Source organism: Hirundo rustica, chromosome 4 (assembly GCF_015227805.2).
Source record: "Hirundo rustica isolate bHirRus1 chromosome 4, bHirRus1.pri.v3, whole genome shotgun sequence".
In the NCBI taxonomy this organism is placed as follows: domain Eukaryota; kingdom Metazoa; phylum Chordata; class Aves; order Passeriformes; family Hirundinidae; genus Hirundo; species Hirundo rustica.
The window spans coordinates 2233355-2245509 of NC_053453.1; the positions used below are offsets into that span (position 1 = coordinate 2233355).

The 12155-nt window shown below is 48.0% G+C and overlaps 1 protein-coding gene across 3 annotated transcripts in view; it reads left to right on the forward strand.

Moving 5' to 3' along the window:
• The window catches only part of PLXNA4 (plexin A4), a 441829-nt gene that overhangs the window by 362977 nt on the left and 66697 nt on the right, over positions 1-12155 (forward strand). For all 3 annotated transcript variants that reach the window (XM_040061861.2, XM_040061859.2, XM_040061860.2), the window contains exons 12-14: positions 1550-1740; positions 7234-7385; positions 8001-8118. In XM_040061861.2, the coding sequence (XP_039917795.1) occupies positions 1550-1740; positions 7234-7385; positions 8001-8118 (461 nt within the window). The remainder of the gene's footprint in view (positions 1-1549; positions 1741-7233; positions 7386-8000; positions 8119-12155) is intronic.

A 12155-nucleotide genomic window follows, 5' to 3' on the forward strand; every position in this document is an offset into this window, starting at 1 on the left:
ATTCCATGCCAAAATGTTGCAAATAATGACTAGGAAAAAATCTGGGAAGCAGCACTGGCTGGTGGCTATCGCAGATGAGTAATTTGGATATTTTCATCATGTTTTTGGTCAGGAGGAGAGTTTAGACATGTGCCTGTAGAGATACCACATGGAAACAATACCACACTCTCGTGGGAACACAGAGGTGACCAAGATGCTGCTGCTTTGACATCCAGCATCACCATGGGCTGGGCTGGGAGGCTGGAATGCTAAACTGGCCCAAACCTACTGAGTTAGCTACAGAGATACCCACTGGTAGCACCTCAAGCAGAATAACTCAGCAAATCTGAGGAAATCCGACAGAAGACTGAGGAAAGAGGTGTATCCCACGAGCTCTGGAAAATGCTGTGCTTTACGGATGTTTTGCAGGTTTTTTGGGGTACTTTTGGGTACTTGCACCCAGCCTGGAGGAATAAAGAGTTTCTGAGTTTTTCTTGCATTGGCCAATACTTGCTGACTTCTAGGGGGAAGGTATGGAGAGGCAGAGCTTTTCAGCACAAATATTTCCAGCGCCTTCGAGCTCTGGGATTGTGTATAAAGATAAAAACCACTTTAGTCATCTGTGGACACAGCAAAACAAAAGCGCAGAGTGAAAATCTCCCCACATTCCCACAAATGAAGGGGAAAAAAGAAGAAGTCTGAGAGCCTTGATTCTGTCACCTTCATCTTCCAGGAGGAGAATTCTGCTATCGGTCCCCTGTGCAAGCCAGGCCCGTTTCTGCACCTGAAAAATAAGGATAAATAACATGATTTCATTTCGTAGGAGGACTCCAGTATTTTTAGGCTTTATTGGAAAAAGCTCAGAGTGCTTCTAATCACTTAACAGCCCAAAATGGAGCTAAACATTAATCACTGATGCCTGCATCAGAGTGGAAGCAACTCTGTTTCAAAGTGGGAAGCAGACTGAGTTTATGGAGCAGAAGAAGGGGTAAAGACTGGTTGTGGATCCATGGAATCAGCCTAAAATGAACCATTGTGTATTTACTTTTTACTTTTACTTTGTGTGTTATCTTTCGGGATTTCTGTTAAGTGGGATACCTGAGCGGAATCATCTTAGCATAAATTTCTGTGGAGTTTCACACCCAAGTTTAAGCTGTGGGTTGGCCAGGTCTAGAAAATTCTTTTAGGCTGAAGTGCTGAGTCTGAGGCTGGTTGTTGGTGACACTTTATGACATTCAGTCTGTGAAAAAGGAAGGGACTGAGGCCAAATCACTGCCCAAGCTTCATTTCCTCCAACCTCCTGCTTGTAGTCCCTCACCATACTGACAGCAGCATCCTCCCTTCTGCTCTCAGCTTCCAAAAGCCCCTTTGACAAAGAATGAGCTAACAACTTTATTTCAAGAGGGATGTCCATGCTTCCCCCTGCAATTTCTCACCCCCCTGGAGAGTTTCCATCCTGCCTCTGGTGTGAGCAGCCAGGAACAGTTTCCCCTCTTTCTCCCACTGCCATCCCGCACTCTCCTGTGCTCTCTGTGTGTCTCAGGCGTTTTTGTTTTTGCTGTCCCTGCAGTTCATCTGTACAAGTGCGGGGCCATGCGGGACAGCTGCGGACTCTGCCTGAAAGCCGACCCCGACTTCGAGTGTGGCTGGTGCCAGGGGCAGAACCAGTGCACGCTGAAGCAGCACTGCCCAGCCCAGGACAGCCAGTGGCTGGAGCTGTCCAGCACCAAGGGCAAGTGCACCAACCCCAAGATCACGGATGTAAGTCACGGATCTGCTAGAAGATGGGGGGGGGGATTCCCTTTCCTTGGTTTGCTCTCCTGACTTGGGGTTGGGTTGGTGATGGGAAGGTCATGGCTGAGTTCTGCAGGGTCAGGGGAAGCCTCAGGCACTCTGGGGATGTGAGGCCACTGATGCCTTGGGAAGGCTGACCTGGAACAGAGACTGGACAGAGCTAGAGAATAAAGTAGATATTTATTGAAAGGCTTTTAGGATACACCCTGGGCAGGACAAGAGCCTGGCCAGGGCTACGCCCAAGGTGGACCCAAAATGGTCACAAAATGGACAAGTGGTTATGAGGTCTCACACTTTTATAAGTTTTGGTCTATTTGCATATTTGGGTTAATTGTCCAATTACAGTTTCAGGTTGTGAGGTCCCATCCTTCTTGTTCCTCCCTTCAGCCCACCATTGTTTGTGCTTTTGGGCCTGAAAATTGTCCTTGATCTCCAGGACGGAAAGGATTTGTTTTGTCTCCCTGCCCTCTGCAGAGAGCTGAGTGACACTGAATGTGAGCTCAGAGCTGCACCTGGGCAGCACAGAATCTGAAAAACATGAGAGCTAAAACTCAAAGTATCATTTCCCCCCACTCACCACGGTGGCTTCACAGGCAGGAATGCAATGTCATGTGGTGACCTTGGGTTGACACCCAAGGGTGTCAGGATTCCCACCACAATCCCCAAACACAGACTGCTGGTGCAACCTGAGGAACCCCAGAGCACCTGACCTGCCCAAAAAGGGCTGGCAGATGTGGCATCAAGCCCTTGGGAGACCTTGGCCTTCTAGAGGAGCAGCTGAAGGTGAGACAAGGTGCTCTGGGATGTCTCCAATGGTGTGAGGGTAAATCAAAGGAGCCCAAATGTCCCTTGGAGCAGCCTCTCTGGCCAGCCTGGCTGAGAAGGAGGTGTTGAGTGATCTCAGAGAGCTTGGTGCTTTGCTGAAAGGAGGTCAAGCAAGAGGGAAAGTGCAATTTATGTTTCCTGGCAACATGACATGGACAAAGCCATTTCCAGAAAAAAAAGCAAAAAAAAACAACCAAACCAAACCAAACCAACAAAAGACCCAAACAAACAAACAAACAAGCACAAAAACAACACCAAACAACAACAACAATAACAAACAACAACAACAAAACCCCAACAAACAAACAAACAAAAAAAAAACCCAAAAACCAAAAAACCCCTAACAAACCCTCAACTGACTCCAGCAGATTAAGCCCTTTTATTTGTCCTGCCTCTGGCTGATGTTGTGAGGTGAAAAGAGTCCTCACAAAGCAAATAAAGCCCTGTACATTTGTCAGGTGTCCCCTTGGAAGGCTCAAGGAGGAGGCTGGAGCAAGACTGGAGTAGGAAAGGTTGGGAACTGTCCTTTTAAGATAAAGAGAATGAGGGCAGGGCTGGGGGAAGGACCTGCAGAATAACTTTGTTCTTAAGGAAGTTCCCTGTGGATTGTCTTGAGGAAAGGTTCAAAAAGGAAACAAGATTATAGGAGGACCATAAAGACAAGAAGCAGAAGAACAGAGAGAAGGCAGGGGAGGAAAGTCAGGCCTGAAATCTAAAGGGGTTTTTGTCTTCTGTCTTAGGATGCCTTTGCCATAATGTCAGGCACGTTTTAAGGGTCACAGCACAGGCAGCAGGGCAGACCTGAGCCTTGAAAACGAGGGCTCCATCCCTTCCAGCTGCCTCCTGCCTTGAGCAGCTCTCAGTCACCAGGCCCTGCTCAACATGAGCACACTTTCAATGTGGCCAGGGCCTGATTTACAAATGGGAAAAGCCAGGAGGGAAATGAAACAGGGAAAATATCGGGAAACACAAAGAGGAAAAGCCAACCTCCACAGTGGTGTTTTAATAAGAATAATTAGGTGGGTTATTTTCTCAGAAAGCAAGAAAGGCTTTTTTTTAAGTTGCACTTGATTCAGATTCAGAAAGTGTGGCTGTTATGGAAGAGCCCTGAACCAATATCTGTGCTTGAACATTTTGGGAGAGTAAAGGCTGGGTTGAATCTGTTTTTTCCCCAGATGTAACTGAAAATAACACCTTTCCCTGTGTTTTGATCCATCTCTCTGTCATTCACCAGCTTTCACAGCTCTCTCTCAGTTGAACAGTTGGAGTTCAGTTTATTCTGATGTTTGTGGCTTATTCTGGTGTTTCCAAGGTGCAGGTCTCTACTTTTCCTGGATTTGTCTGCGACTGGTAATTCTGACCCCATCTGAACCACCCAAAGCTGTGAAACCAAACCCAGACAGCCAGAAAGCACAGCTACACCTGAAAATTCAAACTTGAGACCTTGAAAATCACTTGGAGCTGGGGGGAAACATTTTAAAAAATATTTTAAAATATTTTCAGGTTCTCATTGTGAAACAATGGTAGGATTTGGTATGGGACAGCTGACAGATGATCAACTAAAGCAAAAATCCAAAGCACAAGGACCTGGGTGTGCAGAGGTTCTGAAAGTCCACTCACATTTCCCTGCCATACTTTAACCTTAATCCTTCATCTCCAGCCTCTTTTTGAAGAGCAAACCCCTCATTCTCCATCCCACAGCTCCACAGGGGCTATGCATCAAATTCTGCTGGCATTTCTTCCAACAACTCTCCGAGCTCAAACAGATCATTGCAACACTCACTCATGAGATATTCCAGCTGCCTGCTGCAATCCTAAGTAGCTCTTGGAAGGCCTTTTTCTGAGCCATTAGCATGGAAGTAATCTCAAGTGACTGGATATATATTGCAGCTAATGGTAGGTCTGGAGCTGTGGGGTGGGAGCATCCAGAGCCTGGAGAGGAGCCAGGGCTGGGTCTCTGCAGGGAAGAGGAGGAACAACACGTGTATTCACACTTGTAGGGGCACTCACACCCCCTGCAGCACTGATCTCCCCATTTCTGTACCAGCTCTGGCATTTACAGAGCCACTCAGGGAAATTAAAGGACTCAGAGGCTCGCTGAGCCACAAAAAACGCTGTTAGGAACGACAAGCAGCAGCTGATGTGAGCAGAGACTGGAAATTGGGATACAGCTCTGGGTCTTCCAGAGGAAGCTGAGGCTTCCTGGCAGCTTTTGTTTCCCTGCCTGGATTTTCCTCTCCAAAATCGACAGGTCTCGTGCCACGTTTTTCACCTGTGATAGAACAGACTCCTCCTCTCCTGCTGGGAAAACAACCTGGTAACACCTTTCTCTGGTTGAATCAGTGGCAGAGCTATGAAATAGGGTTAAAAAAATCTTCTGTGTGATCCTGGGAGAATCCCAGCCCCTCCTGATTTAAAGAAAGAGGTGGGGTTTAAGGAAATAAGTGGATTTTGAAGCTGGGCTTTACAAATTGAATATTGCCCAGGGAAGGATTCAGTGGTGCTGTGTTGGCTTTGCTCTAGGAAGTTTCCTGTTGATGCTTTTTGAGTCACAGCAAGAAATTTTCAAAATCTTGTGTTTTAGACAGCTTTCCCTTTCCCTTTCCCTTTCCCTTTCCCTTTCCCTTTCCCTTTCCCTTTCCTCTTCTTTTTCCTCTCCTGGAAAAACTGCCACAAATACCTCCTGGTTCCCTGTAGAGCCAGAGACAAGTCACACTCACTACAGAGTTGGTTCACAACGCCTAAAATTAACATCCTAAAGTTAATATTCTAAAATTAAATATCCCCTAGAGGTGCCGGGCTCTCCCTCCTTTTATTAAAGATGGGCGTTCTAAAAATCACCCTTTGGGTGGGAATTGCAGCAGCCCTGGTGCCAGGCTCGGTGCTGGGAAGGGGTCGGGAGCAGCTCTGCTCACACCAGTGCCTCTCCTTTCCCTGCCAGCCCCACTGCTACTGCAGGGCATCGCTGCCAGCCCCAGATTCCCACCTGGCAGTGTTAGAGCCGGGATTAATTGCCCGAGAGAGACGCAGTTTTCACGTTCGGACTCAGATGTTTATTAATTCTTATCTATAGTACAGTCTCACAAGCTGTGAGTTCTGGCTAGCAAGGTAGAAGATGGCTCCATCTCTAACTCTTTCCAAGGTCTTTTAAGCACAATCTGTCCAATTATGAAATGACACCTAAATTATTTTTACTTTTAACCCAATAACCAACAACCTGTGGTTGAAATGCGGATTTTTCTGCCCAATTACAAAATACCACCCAAACCGATGAAGAAGAAGGTGAAGAAGAAGGACTTGGCCTATGCCCTAAATCCTCTTGCTTTATATATATTACTATATACTAAAACCTTAAAATCCAAGTTTTCCACCCTGTGATATCACACACTTCTATTCAAGCTCCACACCCACAATCCCAGTGCTATCACTCAGTTTTGGAAGCCTCTTCCACGGCCTCAGGTTGAATGCAGTGTTTTCTTGAGGGTCAGTGCCTGTCAGCACAGAAAGTCTGAAATTCTCAGTGCCCAGGGTTCCAGCATGGCAGAGCCAGGGGCAGTGGGTCTGGATGTGAGACAAGGAATTCCCCTTTGCTCACTGCAGGGAGAGCAGTGCCAGTGCTGGCAGATGGCAGCCGTGGCATTCCCTGGCCCTGCGAGGGAAGAGCTTGAACCCCTTTCAGGAGGGCAGTTGCACGGCAAAGGAATTGGAATTCCTTTGGGAGGAATTCCCAGAGGGCACAGCAAGGAACTGGGAGGGCAGAATGGAGACAATTAAGGGCCAGCCCCATGATGCCAGAGTTGTTCCAGTGCTCAGGAGACAGTTCCAGTGCTGATTCCCACCTGGCTCTGGACAAGGGTCATGGACCAAGACCCTGCAAGGGTGTGGTGCAGGGCCAGGCTGGGGTGCAAACGCCGTTCCAGCAGCCCCAGGTTGGTTGGGATGGTTGCTCGTCTCATGCTGAGGCTTCAGAGGCTCCACAAAAAATCTGTCCATGCTCCCTGCCCACCCTCCCAATGGCCCCAGGTCTCCCAGGAAGGAAACTGGAGCTCTTTCAGGAGGAAGTGTTGACACAGAGCAGCTGCTGCTGCTGTCTCGGTCACCACCCACCTCCTTCATACCAAACCCGACACCCTGTTCCTGCTGTGGCTTGGCTGTTTTTATTCCAGGTGGACATTTTCAGCTGGATTTCTGATGCTTGACCATTACCTACTTCCAGAAGAGAACAAAACCTCCATGTGTTTTGGACTGGGAATTCAGGATTTCAAGTGACTGGCTCAACCCCTTATGTCCTTGTCTTGTTCTTTCTCCCATTTCTCTCCGCCGTGTCCTTTCCTGGCTTTCCATGGCTCACGTCTATAAAGTGCTCAGCTACAGCTCCACAAATCCCTGCTCCTGCCTAGAAAAAAATATTCTACTCACTTCTGGATCTTTTGCAAGCAGTTAAAAGAGAGTAAATGAGGTCTGGGGCAGACTTTTGCATATTCTGAGTACCTGAAGTGGGTTCGTTCCCTCACCTGTTCAACATTTTTAATTATAAGCGTCCCTAGTGATCCCCAGAAATTGTCTGTTCTTTCACCTGAGAGGATTCTGGTGCCTGGTTTGATTGTTCTCCTTTCTCTTGGCTTGCTTCCCCAGATTAACCCCGTGACTGGCCCTCGCGAGGGAGGGACCAGAGTGACCATCCGTGGGGAGAACCTGGGGCTGGAATTCCGGGATATCGCGTCCCACGTCAAAGTGGCCGGCGTGGAGTGCAAGCCACTGGTGGAAGGGTACATCCCAGCAGAGCAGTAAGTGGGGTGTGTGGCAGAGCAAAGGCCACAGCACATCTAACAACATTCCTACCTGTAGGGCCTTCCAAGGAACCCATCCCAACCTGGGAACTGAGGGATGGAAGAGGACTTTCCTCATGTGCAGCTCAGGATAGCCCATTTATTTGATGATCCTGTTATTACTGTGTTTGGATTGCATGTTTAGGTGATCCTCATGGCAAACGCCCTGAAGTTATCCTGGTTTTCACCAAGCAGTCACCCCAAGGTGCTCAGTTCCAGTCTGGAAGGCAGAAATCCTGAAAAGCCTCTTGCTAAATGCAGGAGTGATCATTAAACCTTAGAGCTGCCTCCACCGTGCCAGGCTGGAGCTGAAAGGGACAGAGCCAGGCCTCAGTGCAACATTTCTGTGTGCGTTTAAGTGGATTTACACCACCTCAGCACTTGTCCCAGGCAGAAGCCACCACTTTCTAAAGAATAACTTAATCCACCATTTGGATTCTGGATGGGACAGAAGAGAGTGGGTTAATCTACAGTCCATCCCCCAGCTCTGTGGGCTCTTCACTCCAATTCCATCTTACCAGCACCACCAAGCCATCCCTCAAACTCTGCTCCTGGTTGGTATTTTCCCCTCAGGATCGTGTGTGAGATGGGGGAGGCCAAGCCCAGCCAGCACGCCGGATTCGTGGAAATCTGCGTGGCCGAGTGCAAGCCAGAGTTCATGGCCAGGTCTTCTCAGCTCTACTACTTCATGGTAAGTTCATGAAAAAAAGTTCTCCTTGGCCCTGTACTCCTTGGTCTTGGTCCTCTTTGCCCCCTCTGTCCATTGTCCTTCACCACGCTGAGCTTCCGAGCTCTTCGCTGCCGTTCTGGGTGCACCAAATTGTTCATTCCATTTCCTCTCAACATCTTGTTCCCAGCAAAAATAGCTGTTCTAATTAAAGTTTTAACAGCCTAATAATAGTCCAGATTATTAGTCCAGTTACAGCTCCATGCAGCCGCGGTCCAAATTAATACAGAAAATTCTCATTAATAGTTAAGAGTGCCGTACAGGAAAGAAAAAAAAAGAGAGAGCTAAAAAAGGGATAAATTTCCCTAATATCTTATCTTTTGGGGGGGTGTGATGCTCCTGCTACCAACGCCCTCCTGGTTGGAGCCACCAGTATCCTCCAGAAGAAACTTGGGGGTTGCCACTACTCATTACAAACCCGGGATCTTCAGCAGCATGAGTGTGATGGTCTCAACTGGGTTTCTTTGTCCTCCCTCTTGGATTCCCCCAGGTGTCTATCCATCCCATCCACACCAGGAGCACTGGGATCAGGACAGATCCAGCTCAGGCTGCTGGTGAGCTGTAGGGTGTGACTGGGGCTCAGTGTTGGTAGGCAACTGTTTTGGATGCTCCATGATGAGACGAGAGACACCTGCAAGCTTCAGCTTCAGTTCAAGTGCAAACACATGTTGTACACTCAATCTGTGCTTTTTCCCTCCCTTCTGATGATGTTCCTTGTCCAGGAGACCCGATTATTCCTCCAAGGCCCCTTGCTGGGGACATGCAAGCATTGTCTGGCCTTGATCTGTTCAGATCTGTGCAGGTTTGAGATGAGAGGGTCCCTTTGTTCCCATCAAAAGCTCTCAACTCCTGCAAGAGAATGGGCCTCTTCTGAAATTATTCACATGCCTGAGCATTTCTTTGTGGTAAAGAGAACTTGTAACGAATGCCGATGTCTTGGATTCCCCCCCTCGAGCTACAGAGATTTTTCTGTTCTCTGCATTTTCCGATGTCACTCAGGTGTTGCGGTGGCGGGGGCAGAGAAACACCTTGAGAGAAAGCCCCTACCAGGCAGCCAGAAGGGCTCTTTCCAGGACATTACACTTCAACGTGTCACCTTTGCCACTCTTGGAATTACTGTCTGCTTTTGATCATCCGTGTCCATCTGTGACAGCTTTTCCCTCCGCCTGCTGCCTTCCCGGCTGCCAGGGCACGAGCATGGAGCCTCCAGGGTTTTCTCTGCTGAATACCTCGATACCTCTGTGCTAGACAGAAAAAAAAGTCCCCAAAATACAGACACTCTCTATCCTGCCCATCATATTCCCTCTCCTGTGTCCGGTGCTTTCACAGTGGGAGCTGTGTTTTTTTGGCTTCCTCACATTTTTCTGCCAGGAGGGCAGAGATGCTGTTGCAGGAATCTCAACGTGCCTTGGCATCCTGCAGCAGTGCGTGGCAGCTTGAAGGGAAAGAAGATGTTTGAAAACCAAGGAAAGGCATCACCTGGGAGATAAATGTCACCTCCTGACTCATAGCAAATCTTCTGGAAAATTGCTTTTTGAGAGGTATGAAGGAAAACTTGGTCAAAGTTGGCCGATTGGTTCAGCCTTTCCCTGTCTTGCAAGAATTCGAAGAGATGACGGTTTGGACTCGATAAAGTATTTAATTTCAGTGTTTTAAGAAAGAGGTGGCTTAGTTTAGCGATGCCAGGGTGGCTCTTCTCCACCTTTCTAACCAGAACTTTTAAATTCAAATAGCTGCTCATTTGTTTTAAACTAATCTGCGATCAAAACCTGCAAATTGCATTAGAAAGTACAATAAGCCAAGAGGGAAACAAAGCTGAAATGAAATTTATGGTGATCTAAATGAAATATACTTTTTTACCGTTATTCATTTTCTTGCTGTGATTATTGCCCCAGTCTTTCAATGAAAAAAAAAAAAAAATTCTATTCACTTCTCAATTCGGATGCTAAAGAAAGTTTACCTTTATTCTGGCTTTAGATGAAAATACTGTGTCAGTACAGGTGCTGTGGGCTACTCAACGTTTCTTCTGAGTCTGCTCCTAATATCCTTGCTTTGGAGAGCATTTCCCACCCATCCCTTTCATCTTTTCTCCTCTTCCTGCTACCGTGGGACCTCTAGAAAGGAAACCCAGGTGCACAAGTTTGTGTTTGAGTCACATCTTGCTCCTCCTGTGCTCCCAGGAGGAACAGAATGGGAACCAAGGTCTTGACAAGCTCCATGGGGTGCAGTTTACACCCAGCTCTGATGGTGTTTCTCCGTGGAAAAACTGTGTGCAGGAGATGCTAGGGCGAAGAAAGGGCTGGGGAGCTGAGGAAAAAAGTTAAAATTCTAGAAAATGCAGAAAATTTCCTGTCCTCTTTCATTCGTTGTCACTCTCCAGACTTTCACAGATCCACAAGACCCTCTTTGCATTTTCCACCAGTGAGGAAATGGTGAATAGTCTGGAGCTTTGCTGTGAATGTGCTATGCAGTGCTCATGAAGGCCACTTCAGTGAATAATTAAGTGTTGATCACAACTTTGATAGCTGAGCCACAAACCCATCTGTAAGACTGGCTCCAGACACGGCAGCGCTTTGCCAAGGAGCATTCCTGGTGTGGCTGTGGCCTGTGAGGATCCTCAAAAGGCCGTGGCTGCTTTATCCACCCCAAGGAGAGGACGGGGAACCTACCCAGGGGTGGGACAAAGGTCTTTTGGGTCTTTAACACAAATGCTCCTCTGTCTTTGAATCAGATACTTCTGCAGTGCTGCTGTGTAGGCTTTGGGCACCAGGTTGGCCATTCCCAACCCATTCTATCCCTGGTCACCTCCCAGCATCAACCATCATGGCCAGCAGGAATTTGTACTGGTGGGAGTGTGTCATTATCAATTAGGAGCGGTGGTAATAACGACACATCGACTCTCCGGTCTCCAGGACAAAAGAGAGCGATCTTTATTTTTCAGTACCCCTTTATATAGAGAGCTCAGAGAAAGAGGCAGGAATGGACATTCAGAACAACACCCCGTGACTGTTTTTTACAAGTAAACAACATGTTAGAAAAAACACCACCTGCTAATGGTTTCCCACCTTAACGGTTTCCCACCTTCCTAGGATTGCTTTGGATTCCTCCTCACAATTTCTCAGGCCAGTGTGAGAAACTTATGTGACTTGATTTCACACAGGCTCAGACTCTGCTGTTGCTGCCTGATCTCTCGCTTTCAGTATCCACAGGGGCATCCATCAATAAGGGAGTTGCCATCAGAGTTTGAGGTGGTACCCAAAATATAAATGAGCACGACCGAAGTGCATCCTTTGCATTTCCTTACTCTTCCTGTGGTTTTTATCCCATTAAAAGAGAATGGTAGAGAATATTCCTAGAAAATCACACTCCAGGCTTGGAGAATGGCTGGAATGCTGCCCAGTGGAAAAGGACTTGGTCCAGGAACATAAGGCCAGGTGTGTCCAGGTGGCCAAGAAGCCAATGGCACCGGGATTGCATCAGGAATAGTGTGGCCAGCAGGACCAGGGCAGTGCCCACCCCACTGTGCTGGGCACTGCTGAGGCCCCACCTCAAAGCCTGGATCCAATTTTGAGCTCCTCAAGCAAGGGAAGGGAGCTGGGGAGGGGTTTGGAGGTGCTGGGAGAACTGGAAAGGGGCTGAGCCTGGAGAAAAGGGGGATCAGGGGGAACTTTGTGGCTCTGCACAAGTCCCTGACAGGAGGGGACAGCCAGAGGGGTCAGGCTCTGCTCCCAGGGAACAGGGACAGGAGGAGAGGGAACGGCCTCAGGGTGGGATAGGGGAGGCTCAGGTGGATATTGGGAAAATTTCTTGGTGAAAAGGCTGCCAAGCACTGGCACAGGCTGCCCATGGAAGTGGTAGAGTCATTATCCCTGGAAGTTATCAAGGTGCTTAGAGAGGTGCTTTAGTGGCGGCATTGCCAGTGCTGGGTTAATGCTTGGATTTGCTGATCCTAAGGGTCTTTTCCAACCTCAAAAATTCCATGTTCTAAGTATAAAACCAGC